General features: G+C 43.7%; 1 protein-coding gene across 1 annotated transcript; it reads right to left on the minus strand.

Annotated features, from left to right (window-relative positions):
- Window positions 1-7,313: 7,313 nt before the first annotated feature.
- CMTM6 (CKLF like MARVEL transmembrane domain containing 6) lies at window positions 7,314-18,771 on the minus strand. The gene is made up of 4 exons (XM_083860791.1): window positions 18,567-18,771; window positions 13,692-13,868; window positions 12,642-12,740; window positions 7,314-11,183 (listed from the first exon to the last, which is right to left on the minus strand). Exons 1-4 carry the CDS (start codon window positions 18,684-18,686, stop codon window positions 11,025-11,027), a joined length of 555 nt encoding a protein of 184 aa, XP_083716917.1. The 5' UTR covers window positions 18,687-18,771; the 3' UTR covers window positions 7,314-11,024.
- Window positions 18,772-20,878: the final 2,107 nt, after the last annotated feature.

Below are 20,878 nucleotides of genomic sequence, written 5' to 3' on the forward strand. Positions count from 1 at the left end.
TTATCAGGTAGAAACCAGAGAAACAAGAAGGGGAAATGAAACATTTAAAAAAAGAGGAAGAGTGGCTTTGAAAAGCTTGAGGACTGCAGTGCTGGATGAAGACAGTGCAGGTTATGTGGCCTGCATAACTTGCACACTTTTTCTGTTGCTAAGAATTGGTTGCACTGTTTGGAAACAGTTAACTATGTGGGGTTTAAAGGGGGTAGGAGGACACCAGGATAATGATAACTTGTAAGGAAGTGTGTGGATGGTGGTGGGGTGTCCAGTGATGCTCCATGGAAGAGGATCAGGAACTTAATAGGACAAAAAGGAACAGGAGAGAAGAAAAATCAGGTGCAAACATCAGTAGAAAGCTTATGAGGGCAGGAACTAATGTGAGCACCTTGTGCACTAACAGAAGTGGTAGCAGATATTAACAGTTTATGGCTGTGCTGGTTATTAAAGGGCAGATCTGCCTGGAGTGACAGGGAAGTCTCTTTACTGCTTGCCTGCACTTTATACCCTCCTTATGTCTGGGGTTTTCCTGTTCTGCTAAAACTGGAGAGATGTACAAGGCCTGACCATAGGCTGTGGAAAACGGCATCAAGTTGCCATATGCTCTGCCCTGTTTAACTTAAAATTGCTGTGGGCTCCACTGTGCTTACAGCGTGGAGCCACGTGGTGCTGCTGAGGCTGTGTGCTGGCCTGGGCCCTTGGCCATCCCTGCAGCTTGGGCAAAGTATGGACCTGCTTTTAGACTGAGTGCTATCAGAAAGCCAAGGAAAGCTGGATTTACTTATCACTGGGCTCTGCTGGGCATCCTGGAGGTGCTGCTGGTTGTGTGAGCCAGGGACCAGTGGGTACCAGAGAAAGGGAGGCCCACATCCTGTTCTTTCTGCCTGCAGAGATTTACACCCAGGTGGCAGGAGAGAGCCCTCACCACAAAGCTCTAGGGTGTTCTTTAGCAACCCACCTGTTTGGGCTGTTTCAAGTTTCACACTGGAGCAAGTGAAAGTGCCATGCCCTTGGCTTCCCTTTCGCTCCTCTGCAGACACACAGGGCTGCACACTTGGGAGGCCATCCTGTTGGGAACAGGTGGCTCCTGGTTCCTGTCCCTGGTCCCAGGGCTTGTTTAACCCTGCTGCATGGGAGCAGGTCAGAAGGTGGCACTAGTGCTTGTTATCTTCCTCTCTCGGAGAAGAACAATTACTTTTTTCCAGCACAACGGCAGCTGAAAAACAGGAAAATAATTCTGTCCTTTCTAGAGGTCACTGATTACCCACAGCAGGCTACTCCAGAGTTTATTTCTGCCTGCCCCTGAGCCCAGTCCATCAGCCTCAGCTGGTCCCCTGGGTCCCCACGCTGGTTTCTCACGGCCAGTATGGCAAGTACACATCAGTGCTTGTTAGGGACTGATCAACTAACAGCGCGTTCCCACCATCCCAGAGCTTGTATAAAATAAAATTTTTTAAAAAGGGCCATATTTCTAATTAACTGATGATCTATCCTCTTGTTATCTCATATCTGCACTGTTCTACTGTGTAAATGACTTGCCAATTTATTAAGGATCAAACAGGCTCTCATCACCTGCCTGAACCAGTCCCTCTGCCTTGAGGCAGTTGGCAAAAACAAAACAAAACAAAAACCTGTTTGCTTTTTGCCCTTTACCAAACCTCTGCCTGAGCTGTGCTGACAGTGAAAGTGAAGCTGTCTCACCATGCCCAGAAGCAGCACTTCAGAGATAGGAGGATTGAAAGTTAGGGGGAAAAAAAGAAAGGGAAGAAGAAGAAAACAATTATTAAAAGAGTTGCAGCATCACAGGAGTTTCCTGCCTCAGGGATAAGGTGGCGGCCAAGACAAGATTTCAGTTTTACAGGGAGGCAGAATTTAAATACCAAAATCCTTGGTATTGTTCTGGCTTAGTGCTGTGAAAGCTTGGCTTTAAAATTCCAGTGCTGAATTCAAAGTCAAAGGCCCAATTTGACTGTGGCTGCTTGTAATGTGCTGCAGGGGACAGTAGTATGATAGGGAGAGCTCATGGAAAGGAGGCTGTGAGGGACCTTGGCTTTTTGTGCGGTGATGGTGAGGCATGAGGACAGAGCTAAAAGAGAAAGTACAGATGAAGGAGCTAAAATCAAAGGGTCACTGCAGAATAGCAGCACTACTCGACCTTTCCTGAGGGAACAGCTCAGAACAGTGCTGTTCCTTGGACTAATATTTTTATATCACTTCCTGAGGATAACACCACCTCCAGCAGCACCTTTTTTTTTTTTTTTTTTTTCCTATATTGCTGAACTACAGCATTACAGAAAGGCACATTAGCATTTTCAAAAGCAGTTTTGTCACTGGGTAAATGCTGGCTCTGAGGTGAGACGTGTGTTTAAGTGAAGTATGTCCTTCAGAGCACTAGCCAGCCATAAAGACCTGAACTTTTGAAGCAGAAAAAAAGGATTAGGCTATAGATAAATTTGCTTGAACTAAAATTAATTTTTTATAATCCTGGTTTGGACTGAGTTGAATTTAGAGTGCCCAAGATAGTGTAGATTTCATTTATTGCTCTTTAGATGTTTGCAGACCTAGAATAACAGCAAGACACAAACCAACTATTTGAAAGGAATAAACTGCAACCTCTAAAGCCTAAGCCAGAGAGTCCTGCTCTCCTCATGGTGACAAGAAGTTCTGCCTGCAGTGCAATGTAACCTGGGAATGCCCAGGTGTCCTGGTGCCAACACTTGGTGGTCCAAAGCCCCCAGGTTACTCTGCCTGGCCCTGCAATGATATTGGCCCTGCCTGGTGCACAGACGCAACACACTGTCACATCTGTCACTTCAGAGCCATTCTCCCAGGGGACTCCAGACAGTTGGGGCCATGCAAAGGCAGGAAGGCAACTGTGCAGCAAGCCAAGCACCTGGGAAGGAAGGAATAGCACAGAAGAAAAGGAGCAGGCTGAGTGCTCTGTGCTTGCATGTATGGGTATGTGTAGAAAAGCAGTCCTGTGTGGGGGTGAAGGAAGCACCTGTGTGTTTCTGTGGGTGCTGAAGGGACTCCCAGGAAGACAAGGAGAACACACCAGCTCTTGAGGCAGAGCTGGCATGTGTGTGAATGACGTGGCAGCTACACAGAGTGGTGGGGCATTCCTCCCCACAGAGGGGAATATCCCCAGGCCACTAATTGGAAAGCCATTGCTAAATTAAGTATGTCTGAACCACTTGTTCTTTTCTTACATGTTTGCACTTGTGTAGGAAGAGCAACACACACAGGCAGCCCTCTTAGCACAGGAGGAATTGTAACAAGAAGGAACTGGAATGTGGGGAAGAAAACTCCACAGGTGTAGACTTGAGGCATATAACCCTTTGACATACGAGGTCAGACTAGGAAATTAGAGACAATACTCATTCTGCACTACTTTTACAGCTCAGTAAGTAAATATCATTGTCCCAGGAAAAAACACAGTGTATCTTGGAGACCATTTGCATAGGACTAGCCTTAATACTCAGCCACTCTCCCCTGCACAAGCAATGAAGGAAGAGAAGGGCAAGAGTGAATCACAGCAGTGAGTCAGAGTGCAGACTTGCCCTTCCCCTCTGATTTACCCTCTAGATGTGCCTCTTCCTCCATCAGCTACCAGGGCAGCTTGGCCTCTCAACTGGAACATCTCAGGGTAGAGCTGAGGAGACACTGCTTTTACCTTCCCATGTGCAGCTGGGGAAACACTCACCTTCTAATTCTAGCACGTGTATCTCAGCACATAACAGAGCTGGTGCTGTAGCTGGGTGGATGGGAAGGGACCAGGGTAGGGGTTTGATACCACCTCAAAGCCTGTAGCTAGCCAAAAGCACCCATTTGCAGCTTCCTTCATCTGCAAGCCAGCTGTGATGGTAGGGCATGATTCCCCTCCTCCCCCTGCCAGCACAATTACACTAACACAACTTTCCTTCATTATCATTATTGGAGGCTATATGAGGTGGACTGGTGCTGGGGGCTTTGTACCACCACTAGTATGAATTACAGCTCTGCTGGTATAACAGCTCCTTTTACATCAGAAGTGCTTTGTCTGTCTAGCATAGTCTACTGTTATTGCTACATCTGTAAATCACTCTTAACATAAAGCTTAATGATCTGCATCCCCCTTTTCCATGAACCCCTGCCAAACAAGAGCACAATGCTGCAGCTGTAGCTATTAAGCTATGGTGGCAGCAAAGCACTCCATTAATACCTCATGCTCAGCAGTTTGTGATGCATGAGAGCTGAATAATTATGCCCTTGTTACCCTCAAATGAGAGGCACAATTGCCAGAAACAAGCGTTTACAATTAAAAAAACCCAAAACTGTATCAAGTCAAGGACAACATTGGTTCATTCATAAAACAAGCCTTTCTGAGCAAAAGGATGATGAGGCAGAAAACAGGCTTACATTAACGAGCCAGTTGTTTCTAGAGCTGTATTGTACCCTCTTAGAAAGGCCTCCACAGCCTCTTTATCCCAGCTGTTTTGAGAAACTAGCAGGCAAAGCTCTTGTTGCAATGAGTTGCACTGATAGGGAGGTTTAGTTTAGGTTTGAGGTACAGGAATGGGAAGCAGGGCTTTAGCAATGTGAGTATCAAAACCCAGTGCTCTGAAGCATTTGAAACTGAGCAGGAAGGCAAAGGAGATTGAAAATGGTTGTTAATGAAAATAGGAGCGATGAGTCTGTCCTCTTTGCTGAGGATGCCTTGCTGCTCACATCAGGATAGCAGCTCCACACCTTTGGTTAGTGGAGTGCAGAGACCACAGAACAATTAAGCAACTGTCCCCTCCTCACCTAGAGCTCAACATGAGCAGGGATTTCAGAACCATGTCTGCACTGGTATTTCTGGGAGAGGAACAGCTGGTGCAAATGAAGTAGTTAAAAGGAGGGCTGTAATGCAGACAGACTTGCATTATTTTGAGCAACATTGCTCCACTCTCTAAGGAAGGATAGAGCATATGGTAACAGAAAACTTGTCATCCTTTTTGTCTTACCATGTTATGCTTCCTGTAAGTCCAAGTGAGGACTAAAAAGAGAGCTCTGACACACACCCCAAGCTTAGCACTGCAGAATAGTGCCTGCCTCTGTGCAGCACATCTAGCAGTGCATACCTTACTGGGGATTTGCTGTCCCCATCTGGCTGCATATGTGTCATGCTGCAGAAGAATGTGCTTGTGCTGTCACCTCCTCGTGAAGCCTGACTCTCACCTTAGGACTTGCCAATTTCAAAACAGCCAAGTCTGGTTTCTTTTCCCACCAATAATTCAGGCAAGAGATAATAGGTCATGAGAAACAAACAGAGTAAGTGATCAGGGCACGTGGGCTGGTCAAAGCAAGTTTCACTGGGATGCCTGGAGAGGACTGGAATTGCGGGAAGTCCTGTCTGGCATGCTTTACAGCTATGGTTGCCAACATGTCTGTTTGTGGGCCCTATTTTTTTTTCCCAGCACGCATAATTTGCATTTTTGGATAATAAGCTTCCCTCATTTAACTTCTCGAGAGTCCAGGAAATGCACAGGTACACCCTACTCCATTCCTCTCCCACCCGTGATCCACAGACCTTTTATTGAAAACCACAGCATAGTACAGACCACAAAGTTCTCCAAGACTGCAGTGCAGCATTTTAAGTGCAGGTGTCTTCATGCAGCTGAAGCTCGACTTGAATTTTTAAAAACATTTATTGGCAGGTTACAAAACACAAGTAATGCAAGTAAAGCCCTTTTCAAACTGTTCAGGCAAAGTATCTCCTTAAGACAATACTGATGAGATTATATTGCCAAAAATCCTTCAAGCTACATATTAAGAAATAAGAAAATTAATGGAAAGAGTATCCCTAAAATGCACAGTTCAATTTATAGCCACACTGACAACAGAGGGACATGGGGCCTTCAATCTCACTGGAAAAAGAGGTGGGAAGTGGACAGAATCCTTCAGACCAAATAATTTCGATCCCAGGATCATCTTTGCCCTCTTGTGGACAACCTTCCCTCCTGCAGCTTCTCGACAGGTTCCTGTCCAGACGGCAGGAACATTGCAAAACACATTTCTGCCCTTCCCTGTGCTTCCTTCCGCGGGCTAAGAATAGCCATTCCGAATCCAAGGGGCAGCCACACCCAAAGCCCAGCCAAGCGGTGACCCTTGCCTGGCTCCTGCATGACCGCAGCTGTGTGAGAGAGCACGTCCTGCTCCTCACTGTAAGGACAAAAGCCATCCCCAAAAAAGGCAACTCATCTGTGCCTTGACCAAGGGATGGACAGACAGAGTGACCAGGTGGTGCCTGTGCACTAACAAAGGAAAGCTGCATGCTACCAGCCCATATTCTGCCCTGCTGCACTACATTCTGGTCATTTACAGTGAATCAACTTGGATTACGCTCCTGAGAAAGGGAATTGTCGTGATTCTAGCAATAACATGACTTAAACTGTGTGGTCATGCTTCAAATTATTAAATCTAGTATTTCTGAGTTCTTTTCTCATGGTGTAAAATCCACCACTGACATACCTTTCTAATACAACATTTTGCCTTGACTGTTCCTGCATCTAGGTAATTAAAAGCATTTGAAACCTTTTTCCCTTTTGACTCCTTATGATTACACTTATCTCTGGCAACTTCATCAAAGAGACAATCTCATCTTTAAAATGACTTCATATTTTCACATTACAAAATAAAGAAAAGCATACTGTGGAATTCTAGTTTCTGTGCCAACAATGAAGGAAGCGTCATTCTCCTCCTGCATACAAGATGACCACCAGGTAATAAGTAATCTGTATGATTATGAAACAAAAAACTGCTCCTCTGTGAGAAAACAAAACATGCAGGTTTGCTTCTTTTTCCTCACCCCCTACCACTGACAGTCAGTAGAACAATTTTTTAAAGATCAAGCGGCTCTCCCTCAACCAAGGAAGTCAGTGACCTGCATTTTTCTATACCAGAATAAATTATTTGCTCTCAATATCTTTTGCTAGGTTGTGCTCCTTCCTTTAGCAAGTCTGCCCCTTTATTTTTTTCAGTTCCATGTAATCAAGACAATAGGAAGCAGCACCTGGATTATGCTTCTCACACTAAGTTATAGACCCCATGTAAAGGCTACTGCAAACTACTTTGGCTGGACCCTGTGGTCAGAGGCAATACTGACCTTATCAGATCTTTTTTCCTGGGAACTTCCAGTGAGAATATCCAGCCAGTTGGACCCTCTTCCCCAGGAACAGGCAGACACAATACAAGCTCTTTCCTCCAAACCAGGAACAAAGAATGATGTTATTTCCTATGGCTGGCTTTAGGAGAACTACATAGCAGCACCAAATCATAGCAGTAAAAACAAGAAACACTTGTTTACTAAACCTTTATTTTAAAAAATGATTACAAAATATTTTATGAAGTTCATTAGATGAAGAAAACATTATGCATTAAAAAAATACCACAGGTTTAGAATGATAAAAAATATTCAGGCATTTAAAAATTATTTAGATGCACATTCAAGGCAACACTGGAAACAAAACTATAAAATTCTTAGTTTATATATATATAAATTAATGTATTATCATCCTGCTTTAATTCTTAATGATATTAAAAGTAATATATAGCTCTGTCCAGCATAAAATTTAATATCCAGAGAGCTGCTTATGTTTACAGCAGTAGACTAAAAAAGAGATGAATTTCCATCTTAAAGGCACTATGATTTGCATTTTGATTTGCTACAATTTTATAGAACCTTTGAAAAATTTCACGAAGAATTTCCCTTCAGCATAGAAAGCTTGGTATTTTATTGCACAAATTTGAATGAGGATTACCATGACAGCCATTATGCAAAAACATCTTGTGCTGAGCCCTGAGAATTGCATGAGATTGCTCACTGCTCTTTCAGGTTGGAAGGTGCAAAGGTAGAACTCACCTGTAACAGACCAGAACCCTTCCCTGCACTTTTGAAGCACAGGGCACAGACAGTAAGGCACAATTTCTTCCCATACTCAGAACCAAAGGGCACTGGTAGCACTGTGATTTAATGTGATTCTTGCTTCTTTCCAACAGGCTTTACTACCAGTTATGATGTACAGAAATGTTGCCAACAGAAGAAATTTGGGGCAGTTGCATCTAACAGCACTTCTGCCAGAGTTCACTGTCCTGAACAATCCCTAATCCACTTAAGCCAAAATCAGCCACCTTAATGGAAGCAATTTAAATAGGTGGTTTAAATAAGGTCGGCTGATTTCATCAGAAGGCTGGGAAACAACCAAAGGGCTTTGCTGACAGAGCACGAGGGGTAAGACCCATCCAGCCATACACACAGAGCTCCTGCAGAACCAGACATTTAATCCAGCTCCAACAGCATTCTCTAGGATCAGTCTAATTAAGAGACAGACATTTAAAGCCAGCACCTGACACCAGAGGCATCAAAGGGGCATGCCAAGATTGCAGACCAGTCTGCTCGGTCACTGCAGCAAGGAAGCCTCTCCCCCACCTGGACTGGGAGGGCAGAGGAGCTCGGAGTGATAAGGAAAGCTAGGATATAGGAAACTGATAAACCAGTTTTAAAAAATAACCTCACAGAAGCAGAAAACAGCACACACACATGCAAATCTGCTTCTCGACTATTTTAAAACAGAGCAAAAACACCTTATGAGGTGCAAGGATTAACAGCACCATCATCTATGTTAGCCAACAACCGGTTTGGAAGCAACGTTTTAGGCAACTCCCTTAAACCTATAAGGAGCAATTATGTGAGTTGCTCCTAGTATTTAACAACTATGTGACAGACCACTGCCAGGTAAACTGCCAAGGCTGGGAGATGACTTTATAGATCCTTTTCTGGATCTCTGGCAATGGACATCAGCAACACATCACATAGGTGGGGAAAAGCCTATAGAAAAAGCAACCAAAACGCAGACCTCAATTAACTTATCTTCAGGCTGAGAAAAACAACAGGAAAAATTATCTCAAGATAAAAGTCCATTCACAGTGCTGCATGGCTTAATAAATACTGAGCAGCACAGTGTTGCTCTTACACGATATTTACAGCTACCAATTACAGATGAAGATTTAAAGACTATGGACATTTTGGTGTGGAAAAAAATTCAGTACAACTCTAGGCAATAAAAAGAAAACAAAACAAAACTTTTGGAATGTTACTTATATGGGCATGGTCCCCAGAGTAAGACATTGCAGATCATAGAGAGATTTGTCATTATGGATATTTTGTATCACCAGTAACACTCCTTGTAAACCAAACATCTCTAACCTACTCAGTTATCAGAGACAGTTACAGCAAGCGCTGACTGAAATCAGGTTTTAGTGCAAACAGACACTAACAAATACAAGAAAAAAAGAGAAAGCCAATCCAAAGAGCATTTCTTCTTTACAAGAGAAAATTCTATGAAGGAAAGTATCTCTTCTATGCATAGCTCTAAAACCAAGCTACAGGTTTAACTTGGTGCTTCACACCACCTGGCAAAATTTTACATCCTCCAAGCAAAGTGTAGTGTTAGGCTTAAGTCTCAGGCCATAGAGAGGGAGACCATCACAAACTCACGCTCATCAGAAAGTGGCAGCAATGGAAAAAAACCAACTTGGACTTGCTGTTACAGTCCTTTGTCTTAAAACATGTTCCTTTTCCTTTCCAATACAGCTCAGCCAGTTTCTGGAGGGCTTGGTCTCAGTGCTGCCCCAGCAGCTTACAGGACAGGGAACACACCAGACTGGGATGTCAGTGAAAGGCACTTAACCTGGGAGACACAGCAAATGTCTCAAGCACTCAAACAAGAATTGTTATTGCATAATCAGCTTTTTTCTTATTTGCTTTGGTATTTTGGAACATCTCCTGGCTTAAAGTAATTTGTTCTGCTTTTGAAGGCTTTCCTTTTAAGAGAGGCATAGCAGTTTTGCTTTTACCTCAGACATCAGAAAAATGCTTTTTCAGCACTTCCTTTCTTTTACAGCCATCAACATCTGGTCTGACACATCTATCACTTGTCTGATACATGTCCCATCAGTAGCGTTCCTTGCAGTCCTACAGACTTGCAAAACAAATCAAGGGGACAGGTGCTTATTTACCTGTTTGCCAACAGAGCTAGTCAGCAGCAAGGAGTCTCAAGCTACTGCCATATTTATAAACACAGAAAATGGTGAGGTTCAAAACCATTCTAGCAAAGCTTACCATTATCTATACATAAACAAGCTGCATATGCTATTAACCTTGCAAGTAATATCCACCAGGGTAGAACCAATGTGCTGTAAGGTTTTTCCCGTTGATATTCAGATTGTTACTTCTGGGGTTGCTTCATGTAAATATTTATTCTTTACCTTATTCTTCTCACTGCTGGCTTTTCAAGTTTCTTCCTGCAACTGTTACTTTCAGTTTCAGCTTTTGAAACCATCTGAAAGAAGATTCTGGCATACAAGTCCAAAATTTGACAATCATGGGGTGCAAAACTGTCTCCATAATATATCATTTACATTACCTTCCTCATAAACCCTCTACAGTCACTCTAACATTAAACTGATCTCCACAGACAGAACTGAGACATAGGAGTAGCAAAAACAATCCAATCCACCTATTTAAGAGTAAACATTCCTGTAAGGTTCCAGTAAGGTATCTCTTTTGCATTTAGTTTGACCAGGAAGTACAAAAATTTATTCTGCTGTACTAATTTATAACTCGCAACAGAAGCATCTGATCCATTTAACCAGGAAATATCTTCAGGCTGCAGATCAGAATTTATGCCTCAGGCATTAACCTTTATTAGTCAGCTCTGTCAAAATCAAATCAGCACACTGCTGTCCTGAAGTTATTCTTTTTAGACCCAAGGTGTTTCAGGGCCTGTCATCCCAACAGGTGGCAGGACCAGTAGCCTTACATGATGCTCAAGATGCCATTACCTGACCCAAGAATCCATAAAAATTTGTGATGAACAATGCATACAAAATCGATTAGAACAAAGAAACAGAAGTTGTTACCTACAGTGCACTGAAAGTTCATTTCAGTTTGCTCCAATTAAAAAAAAAAAAAGAAAAAAAAGAAAAAAAAAAGAAACTATTTCAGGAAGTTATCTTCTTTGTTTATTCAGTGGCCGATTTTCTGATTTTTTGGCAGTCAGAATGTTACGAGGATTTTGAGGGCGTCCAGCGACGCTTTGTTTTCGCCTGAAATAGAACTCTATAACAAATTCAGCTGCAAATGCAAAACTTGCCAAATATCCAAATGCCTGTGAAAGTGACAGAAATACATGATTTTAAAATGCATAAACAGTAATAGTATCCTAACATTGTTTGGAGAGATTTGCTGTACCATTTTATATACATTAATAATGCTTATATATTAAGATTAAAGTCCTCCTTAAATAGATAGTTCCATTTAAATTAGACAAAGATCAGAAATCATCATTCTAGCACATGCGTTGCTAATGATTTTTCATTTTTCATTCTTTGAATCAAGTGTGAATCTTATACTGTGTTCTAATTAACCTTTAATAGTAAAAGTATATTAGTTTCATTGCCAAAATCAGTTATTAAAGTAGCATGGCATATTAGCAGACTATTTATCAAAGAGAGGGCTGCTGATTAATGAGAGTAAATGAAGAGTAACACGCAGAAGGTGAAGGAAGAGAAGATCTGCAGAGCCTGGGTCAGCAAGGGAGAATGAAATGACATTTTGTGAATGACATTTCGTTACTGTCATGGCAAGATGAGAATTGGTAGAGAGAAGACAGCTTTTTTCAAACAAGGAAAGAAACATATGCATTATTCTAACTCTACCTAAATTTTACACAACTGGTTTGGACCAATGTAATTTGACATTAATAAGTATTAAATCACAGTAGTTTTTATTTTTTTCTGCACCAGAAAAAAAAGCAAAGCTGAAACCTGATTTATGCTCAAATTATTAGGTCTAAATAGATCTACATCACTTAAGATTACTATACAGAAGTGTTTATCTCTAATAGCTGATGCTGCCCATGGAACAGAATTATCTTGCTTTCTTTTCCAAATAATTTTTTCTCATTCAAGAATTTGATCTTCTATACTCACATGTTCACAACTGCAAGGTTACTCAAAAGAAGTATTGAAATTACTAGGGAATTATGACATCTACAGCATTCCAAAAACCCCTTCAGTGCCTTGCCCTAAGCCTCCTCAGTGCTCCTGAGGGAGATGAATGCCATATTGCTCTAATATTTCTGTCACTGAGGAAACTCCTGATCTTATTGCAACTGCACAACCCAGTGTTGTCCACATGTGCTCTTAAAAGCAAAAGACAGGATTTCTGGATGACTTTGTGAGGGGTGACATTATGAAAGGACAATTGACAAAAACCAGAAATTTCAGAAGTAGGGTATCAGAGAACTGGGCAAGCTTCAAGAGAGGACAATGTTGAATAGCAAGAGATGACAGGAAATAATTCAAATCCGAGGCAGAAGGCAAAAGGTGGGGAGCTGCAAGTGCACACAGAGTTCTCCAGCAATCCTGAGGAATGCCAGCTCTTTGGATTTCCTATGGTAAGTTTCTGGAAGGTCTGAAATAGCTAATTCCTCCCAAAACATCACAGTGTACTGAGTTCTATTCCCCACCCAGTTTCTCTTCTGCAAACTGAGTGAAGTTTAGAGGGCAAACAAATTAACACACCAGATAAATACAAAGTAAATATTGCCATTTTTAAGACTTACACATGCAGCATGTTCAATAGCAGAGCCAGAGCAGGTTGCAGTAAACAGTATTGATGCTACCAGAAACAAGGTCCCTATGACTGGCACAGCCCAAAAATTCTGCAAATATATATATAAAAAATATATATATAACTTAACTGTAGATAAGTTACCTAAAAAGAACAAACATCATAACAAGAGTTGAGTTGACCTGTCTGTGAATTTATGTTTTGATACTTTGATGCTAGTGGAAGCTTCAGAAAATACATTTTACAACTACATTCCAAATTACATGCAACATTATCAGCTATTTAACCAGCATTATCAGCTATTTAAAGGAGTCTGCCCTATTTTTGCTTTTAAGTGTTTAATTAATTTTATCTAACCTTTTTTCACAATCAAATTCAAGCTCAGGACAACCATGAGCTTTACTCCCCAAGTAAAACATTTGGGAAATTAGAAAACTGTAAGTAAATGTGTTCATTCAAACCTTTTACTACACTCTCTTATCTGTACCCTCAAATAAAGACCCCACTGTTTGCTCTGAAGGCAAATAGGAAGGGTTACTTATGAGATGGAATAATGTTCCTACTGACTTTACAGAGCAACTTTCTCCCACTTCTGGATCTTCTGAAATATAAAGCCATAAACTGTCATGAGTTATGATTATTGCCAAAAAGGAGGTAGTCTACACCCAGTAAGAAAATAGATAGGGTAAACTGACAAATTGCAAGCATCATGCTGGTGGTAAACTGTATTCCATATGTGTGCACACACTCGAAGGCTGTGCTCTAGTATTAGTAGCATTAATGTGGAAAGACTTTTTCACACAAGTCCTAAAATCTGCAGGTAGCCAACTTTGAAAAAGATGTCAATATAAACTCTCAAAGTTGGCTCATTTTTAAACTATAAGGTACTTTAATCTACCCTTTACATGGAGAAGAAAAGGAGATTCATTTTGCATAGGTTTTTTACTCCACAGCAGACTTTATGCACTTAGAAGAAATAGTTTGTTAAAAAAAAAAAAAAAAAAAAAAAAGGAAAAAAAAAAAAAAAAAAAAGCTTTCTTACCAGTTTCTGCACTTTATCTTTCCCCAGGGATCCATACAAATCAGTGCAATACACACACAGAATCAGGAGGCACAAAAGAAAGGCACTGCAGCTTATGAATTCAAAGAAGTAAAGTCCACTACAAGTGATGCAGTCTTCCACAATTTCTTCACAAACAACAGCCACAAAAGACAAAATCTGCAAACAAATAACATGCTTCAGTTGGATCAAGTCTCTAACATCATCAACAAGCAGACATCTCTGATATGAAGACAAATAAAGCTAGCTGTGACAAAAATTCTCAGTCTACAAAGAGTTTGGTGAAGTTCTGCACTATTTTCTTACAGACAGAAATAATTATACAATGACATGGTTTACACTTGGCTGTTAAAGGTGGTCGATAATATACATTCAGGCAAGCTGAGCACACAGCCAAACAGAGGCTTCTTGATTAGACAGACAAGATTCCTGTTTTGTGGGTTTGTACAGCTGCCAGTTGGAAGCAGACAAGGCAGCGTGGAGAACACACATCCTGTAAAAATGCTACTGCTCACTACGTACAGCTGCACTCAGTTCTGAATGTATTTGGGTTCAGGGCAGTGGGGGAAACTGGACAGCACTGACACACTCAGCTACCTCCCTAAAAGTTCACAGCTGATGTTATTTTGCTTGATACAACTTCAGAGAAACTCCAGGAACCCAACACTCACATGCTTGTGACCCAGTAATGACAGAAGCTCAACTGTTCTTGTAGGAACCGAAACTTTACACTATGTTTAAGCTATGTTGGACAATGTTTAATCTATGCAGAGGTTTATCTTCACCTTCCTGCCACCGTGTGTTTTGAGAAAAAAATGTGACTTAGTTCCTGTTCAGTCACCACATCCCTGCTGCTGGATTTTCTACTAGTTTATTGTACAATAAAGAATACTGCTTTATTTAACTGTTCATTTATTTTGGCCACTTCTTGCTAGTTTCCTTCATCCTCTAAACTGGGCATAGCTTTACAGATCTTCATAGTAAGGAGTTCACCAAATTAAAACAAAACCATGAGCAGGAATCAGACTGGGTCATAAAATTGAGACTGATATGAGAATGATGATCCTATTTTTAATATGAGTATGTGGGCAATAAAGAGGTTGACAGTTCTTTGTTTAAAAAAAATAAATCTAAATTTAAGATTCAGAATTGTTCTTGGAAAATAACCACCAGTCTTCAGTTTCAGTTTTCTCACAGTGAAAACAAGAACAACAATTTAGCAGTAGGCAGTGAAAATTCCCCTTATGAAGCCAGGTCTCAGAAGAGCACTTCAGAGAGCCATGTTTTGGAAATGCAACAACATAAAGTAAACAGGAGCTGAGAAACTTCAATGTTACTATCAGGCCTCCGCATGCTTCCTTTCTCTCTCACAGTGGCTGGCAACACGAATTTCTCAACAGCCCTTGCACCTAAACCAGTGAACTACAATGTCAGCCCAGGAATATTTTAAATTCTGACTTTCCAGTTTTTCATGGTTTGGGTTTGTTGGTTTTTTTTTTTAATTATTATTTCTAAACATGTGCTTACAGTTGCATCCAATGACTTTCACATTTTTCACAAGGTCAGCTGTGAGATAGCACTGTATGGAAAACTTAAGTATTTTTATAAGCACTGGAAACTGAATGCCTTCACTTTCACTTGGGCTGAAGCAGAACAGAAAGAAAATAAACCTATCCTTAAAAGAAAGTATATGTCCAGATAACCGTAATGTGATCTAAATAACTGAAAAAAGCTTCTCCACTGAGTGTACAAACATTGAAAATAATCCCACTCAAAGAGCAGTTATAAAGAGTTCAGTGTCAAATAATTGAGATTTACCAAGTAGAATCCTGTCTGGTCCTGTCTGGGGCTTGCCCAAGTCAATATTCAATTTTTTTATTAATAAGTTGAGTAATGAAATAGAGTTCATTGATTTTAAAAAAAGTTGGCTTGAAGAACTTTGAGTAAGTGCTTTGATTAAGTTAATGTATCAGCAGCACATTTACAAGATACCAGAGAGCTCTGCTTGGGTTTCTTAACTTGCTCTTTGATATCACCATCAGAGAAAAAAAGGATTCCTCTGTTGTCCTACCACCACAAAATAATGATAGCAATAATAATAGCTTTAAACACCAAAAGCATTGTTGGAGAAGCAGTTGTTTTGGATTTTTTGTTGTTGCTGTACTCCAGAAATTAAACATCTTCATCTGTCTCTTACCAGCAAGAAATGATTCATTGATACTGACATTACCGTTGGAAGTTTCTAAACAGATGTCAATTTTGTAAAGAAGATTTAACAAGTGAATTGCTACAAAAATAGAGCAGATCAATGAACTTGCCAACAAGCCTGTGAAGACACTCGGCAGTGGGATTCCCAGTACCAAATCTTCTAGTTCAGATGGGTGCACATATTAATTCTCTACAAAGTCTGCACAATTCGGGCTACTACAGGACATGAACAGCTCAAAAAGGAGCTCATTTTTAAGCCTGAATCACCATTTTCCTTTCCAGCTAGGGCACTTTGGCTAAAGTTAAAAATGGTTGATGATAACTTGTCCTACTTTAGGTAGGAATTGGTTTCTACCTCAGTCTCGGCACAAGACACACTGTGCCATTTACCTTTGTGCAGAATTTGAACCAGTCATGGACTACCAAAACCATTCCACCTATTAAAGAAAAGCCAAACCAAACAGCAACATCCTAGAAACCTGTGCAATAACATGCCTCCCATCATCCTTTTGGCACTCACATTTGTGACTTTTGGCAATCACATTTTCCTTGTTTCATCTGCTCAACAGAATTGGCTAAGGTTACACTGTATGCCATTATTCATCTGAAGAAAAGTATTTCTTAGGTCTAGAAGCCAGTTTTCTGCAGGTGATTTCAGAGTATTTTATAAAATCCTTGATCACCTCTGCAATAACCAGAGCCCACTTTCTGACTGCAACACCCTGTTCAGCAGCCCACACAAGCAATTATCAGGGCATAAACCCAGTAACAACCACTACTGTAACACAAAGCCAATAGATGTTCATGACCATCACTGGCATTTCCAAAAATTAACACTTTCCCAGAACAGGAACCTCCTTACTGTAGAGACTGAGGCTTCCACCTTCAGGACTTTCTGGGGCTTGTTTGAAGTTTTGACCGAAACCTCAAGATCTGTGCATTTTGATAAAGGTTACAAAAAAGGAGGGAAAAATGTTGGAAATTACGAGGGTGAGCAACTATAACTCCATTTTCTTTTTCCTCTCACTGACAAATGGGTGCAGGCCATAAACTGCTACTTATTTAAGAACATGTCAAGCAGCTATTCATCCTGTTTTGGATAATGATAATTTTTCCTTTTTTTCTACTTAGAAAGCATTTTAAATAATTAAACAGTTTAAGGCTTTGATATATCAGTAAATTTGCCTACATAATCACTTTTTTAATTTTAGTCAGTGAACCTACTTATATAAATGTTCTGCTTGTCAGGGAGCAGAACCCAGCAGATCTTGCTTTAATAATCTCCAGTAGATGAATTAAAAGTTTATGTTCCATTATATTTATGTTCCAAGCATTCTTGGGTGTGATTTTTTTAAACACTCTTAGAAAACTTTATTTTTTGAAAGTATTACCACTTCACAAACAGTAAAGAATATTACATTTCTGGCTGAGGGTTTTGACTGCGTGTGAGATGAAGCTTAAAACCCAAATGTCCTCTTTTCTGCAATAGTGAAGTAACGAGAAAGAGGTGGAAAACACCTACAGTTCCTGTGAGCATGACACATCTGACTAAAAAGCCACTGTGTTGGCTGCAAAATGCACGCTGACAAACATTTGCAGTCAGCTGCCCTTTACCATCATGGGTTTCACTCATTCCCTGCCAGTATGTAAGAGTGATGCTCCTCACATCCTTATCAGCAGTCACACTGGTACATTTTGGAAGAGTTTGTCACTAAACATGAACAGGACCTTGCACCAGGAGCCCAACTGCTTGATTTAGGAGTAAAAACTCCTGAAAAAGTAGTAGAAAAGCCAGCAGAAAATAAGCCTTTTATTTCCTGCTAGGCCCAGGGCTGCCTGACATGAAGTGATGTCTCATACGATGGGCCACCAGGATTACGGGTTTCTGGTGCAACTTTCTACCACAAATCACAGGAGAAATAGGCTCCCTCATTTTAGCATGGACAGGCTTAGAAGGGGCTGCAGGAGCAGCAAGAGAGGACGGTCTGGAGCTCACGACCCAGCAATGAATGCCCTTCCCAGTTTTACTGCCCTATGGTGAGGCTCAGCCAGAGGGTTCTTACTCCTGTTTCCACCCAATGCGGCCCTCAGAAGAGACACATTTCCTGGAGGCTCCCCCCGATTCCGGGGCAGAGCGGGCGGTGTTTAAGGTCAGGGGCAGCTGGCCCAGGGCGACTGCAGGTGTCAGCACCTACTCCTGCACCTCCGACATGGAGAAGGAACACTGCCAGCACTTCCCACCAAAACCCACTCTGAACCTGCATTACACGGCACCATGCCAGCTTTCCACCTGAGTTACAGGTCTGCACAACTCTAGTGACCCCATGTCACACCCAGGTGAGGACACCTTCCCGGGCAGCCGGCCCGGCCCTTTCCCACCACCCGGCAGAACCCATTCCCTCCAGGTCTGTGCGCGCCCATCTCCCCAGCCTGCTCTGGATCACGGAGGAGTTTAACTTTTAAGCGGCGGGGGACCGTCCTAAAGCCGAAGGTCATCACACCACGCTCGTTTCCATCGCAGAGCGGGCGCAGCTCCGGGAGACTCCCGGTCTCTCCCCGGCCCCGGGCAGCCACCCCATCCCATCCCATCCCACCAGGGCTGCTCCCTCGGCGCCTGGCCCCGCACGGCGAGGGGAGGAGGGCACTCACCGTCTGGGCCACCTTGACCCCCAGCCGCCATCCCCACAGGTTCCGCAGGGTGCAGCCGAAGGGGCGGCGGCGAGGCCCCTGAGGTTCCGTGGTTTCGTTGTAGACGGCGCCGTTCTCCATGGCCCGGCCGCGCCGCCGGCTCCGGAATGGGAAAAAGCGAAAGCAAAAGGGCGGCCTGCGGCGCGGCGAGCGGGGCGGGGCCCGGGGCGGGGGGCGCGGCGGCGGGCGGGGCGGGGGGCGCGGCCCCGGCCGGGGGGGGCCGGGGCCGGGCAGGGCCGGGGGCCCCGGGCGGAGAGAGCCGGCAGTGGTTAGGGTTGGAGGGCCCGGGCGGAGACAGCTGGACGAGGCGGGAGTGCTCAGGGCTGGAGGCTCCGGGCGGAGCCAGCTGGGCGAGGTGGAAGTGGCCATGGCTGGAGGTTCTGGACGGAGCCAGCTGGGCGAGGTGGAAGTGGCCGTGGCTGGAGGCTCCAGGCGGAGAGAGCGGGGCGAGGTGGAAGTGGCCATGGCTGGAGGCTCCGGGCGGAGCCAGCTGGACGAGGCAGGAGTGCTCAGGGCTGGAGGCTCCGGGCGGAGCCAGCTGGGCGAGGTGGAAGTGGCCATGGCTGGAGGCCCCGGGCGGAGTGAGGTGGAAATGGCCATGGCTGGAGGCTCCGGGCAGAGCGAGCGGGACGAGCTGGGAGCGGTCGTGGCCGGAGGCTCTGGCCGGAGGGAGCGGGACAAGCCAGGAGCGGTGGTGGCTGGAGGCTCCGGGCGGAGGGAGCGGGACAAGCCAGGAGCGGTGGTGGCTGGAGGCTCCGGCCGGAGCGGGCGGGACGGGCCGGGCGCGGCCATGGCGGCCCCGGGGCGGCGGTTGCCCGGCCGTTGGGCCCGGCGGGACAGAGGCGCGCCCCCTGGCGGCCGCGTGAGGGACGGCCGTGAGGGACCCGCCTCGGGCCCGGTCTGGGCTCGGCCCGCCAGCCGGGCTGGGTAACTAAAGTGTACGAGATTATTCACACGAGATTGCGGTATCAGAAGAGATACCCTAAACCAGACTTGCCCTCCTTGCATTCACATAATCAATTCGTTTGGAAAAACCCTCTGAGATCATGTAGTCTGGCCTATGACTGAACACCAGCACACCAACCAGACCACGGTACTGAGTTCCACATCCGGTTTTGCCTTAAACACCTCCAGGGGCGGGGCTCCACCACCTCCTTGGGCAGCCCATTCCAGTGTCTAATCACTCTCTGTGAAGAAATTCCTCCTATTGTCCAACCTGAACTTCCCCTGGGTGCCGCTTGAGGCCGTGTCCTCTTGTACTGTCATGAGGTGTCTGAGGGAAGATCCCGACCCTCACCTTGCTACATCCTCCTTTCAGGCAGTTCTAGATATCAATAAGGTCACCCCTGAATCTCCTTTTCTTCAGGCTAAACACCCCACAGCTCCCTCAGCCACTCCTCACAGGATTTGTGTTCAGACCCTTCACCAGCTCATTGCCCTTCTCTGGACTCGCTGCAGCACCTCAATGTCCTTCTGAACTGAGGGGCCAGAACGGGACACAGCACTCCAGGTGTGGCCTCACCTGTGCTGAATGCAGGAGGATTGTCTTTGAACACAGTTCTTGTTAATGAGTGAAAACACTCACATCCCCAAGCCTCTTCTAATATACTCCCATACTTTATCTTATCTAATATACTCCCATATTTTAAAAGCCCAAATCAGCTTTTAAAAGGAACTATAATTTTTGTTGCCTACTAAGAGTAGATCAAACCTTTTATGTGTGAGCAAAGGTGTGCTATGTTTGCTTCTATGTCACTGATGTATTACCCACAGAGCTGTTATGGTTGTTCATAGTCAAGTTCAGTTATATTTGTTTAAATTCAAGGAAATGGAAGATTGCTACAGATCAAAGAAGAGATTAACTGGGCAGATGCAGAAGTATGGGCCAGACCCAAGCAGCTGGTCTGAGCTGCTGAGTGTGTGCCAGCAGGCGTGTGCCTGACTTCTCCGGGTAAGAAAGCACAACCCAGGGGAACACACAGTGTGCCTAGGCAGGATCATACATAAACTCTGCCATAAACATATTTGGCTGCAGGAATTGCCTTGTGAGGGGAATGAGCAGGGCAAGTCCTGTGATTCCCAAGGTGTGGGCGTTTCCATTAAAACAAATGAGGTCTCACCATGGGTGTGCCCTGGCTTCTGCCTGAGATTGGGATGAGTCTGACATGGTTCTGGGCAGCATCCCAGACTACAGGACAGAGCAGGTAGGTGTAGTCAGGAACATTTGCTGTTACCACTTATATGTCCCCAGTGCTTTCGCTACCTTTTTTCAC

The sequence above is a fragment of the Zosterops lateralis genome, assembly GCF_965231275.1.
Source record: "Zosterops lateralis genome assembly, chromosome: 1".
NCBI classification, from domain to species: domain Eukaryota; kingdom Metazoa; phylum Chordata; class Aves; order Passeriformes; family Zosteropidae; genus Zosterops; species Zosterops lateralis.

Excerpts from the sequence above, each read along its gene's own strand:
- CMTM6 (XM_083860791.1), bottom strand. The coding sequence starts at position 18,686 with ATGGAGAACGGCGCCGTCTACAACGAAACCACGGAACCTCAGGGGCCT. Across the intron at positions 13,869-18,566 it reads GGGTCAAGGTGGCCCAGACG|ATTTTGTCTTTTGTGGCTGT; the intron begins GTGAGTGCCCTC and ends ATTTGTTTGCAG. Across the intron at positions 11,184-12,641 it reads CTATTGAACATGCTGCATGT|GCATTTGGATATTTGGCAAG; the intron begins GTAAGTCTTAAA and ends TCACTTTCACAG.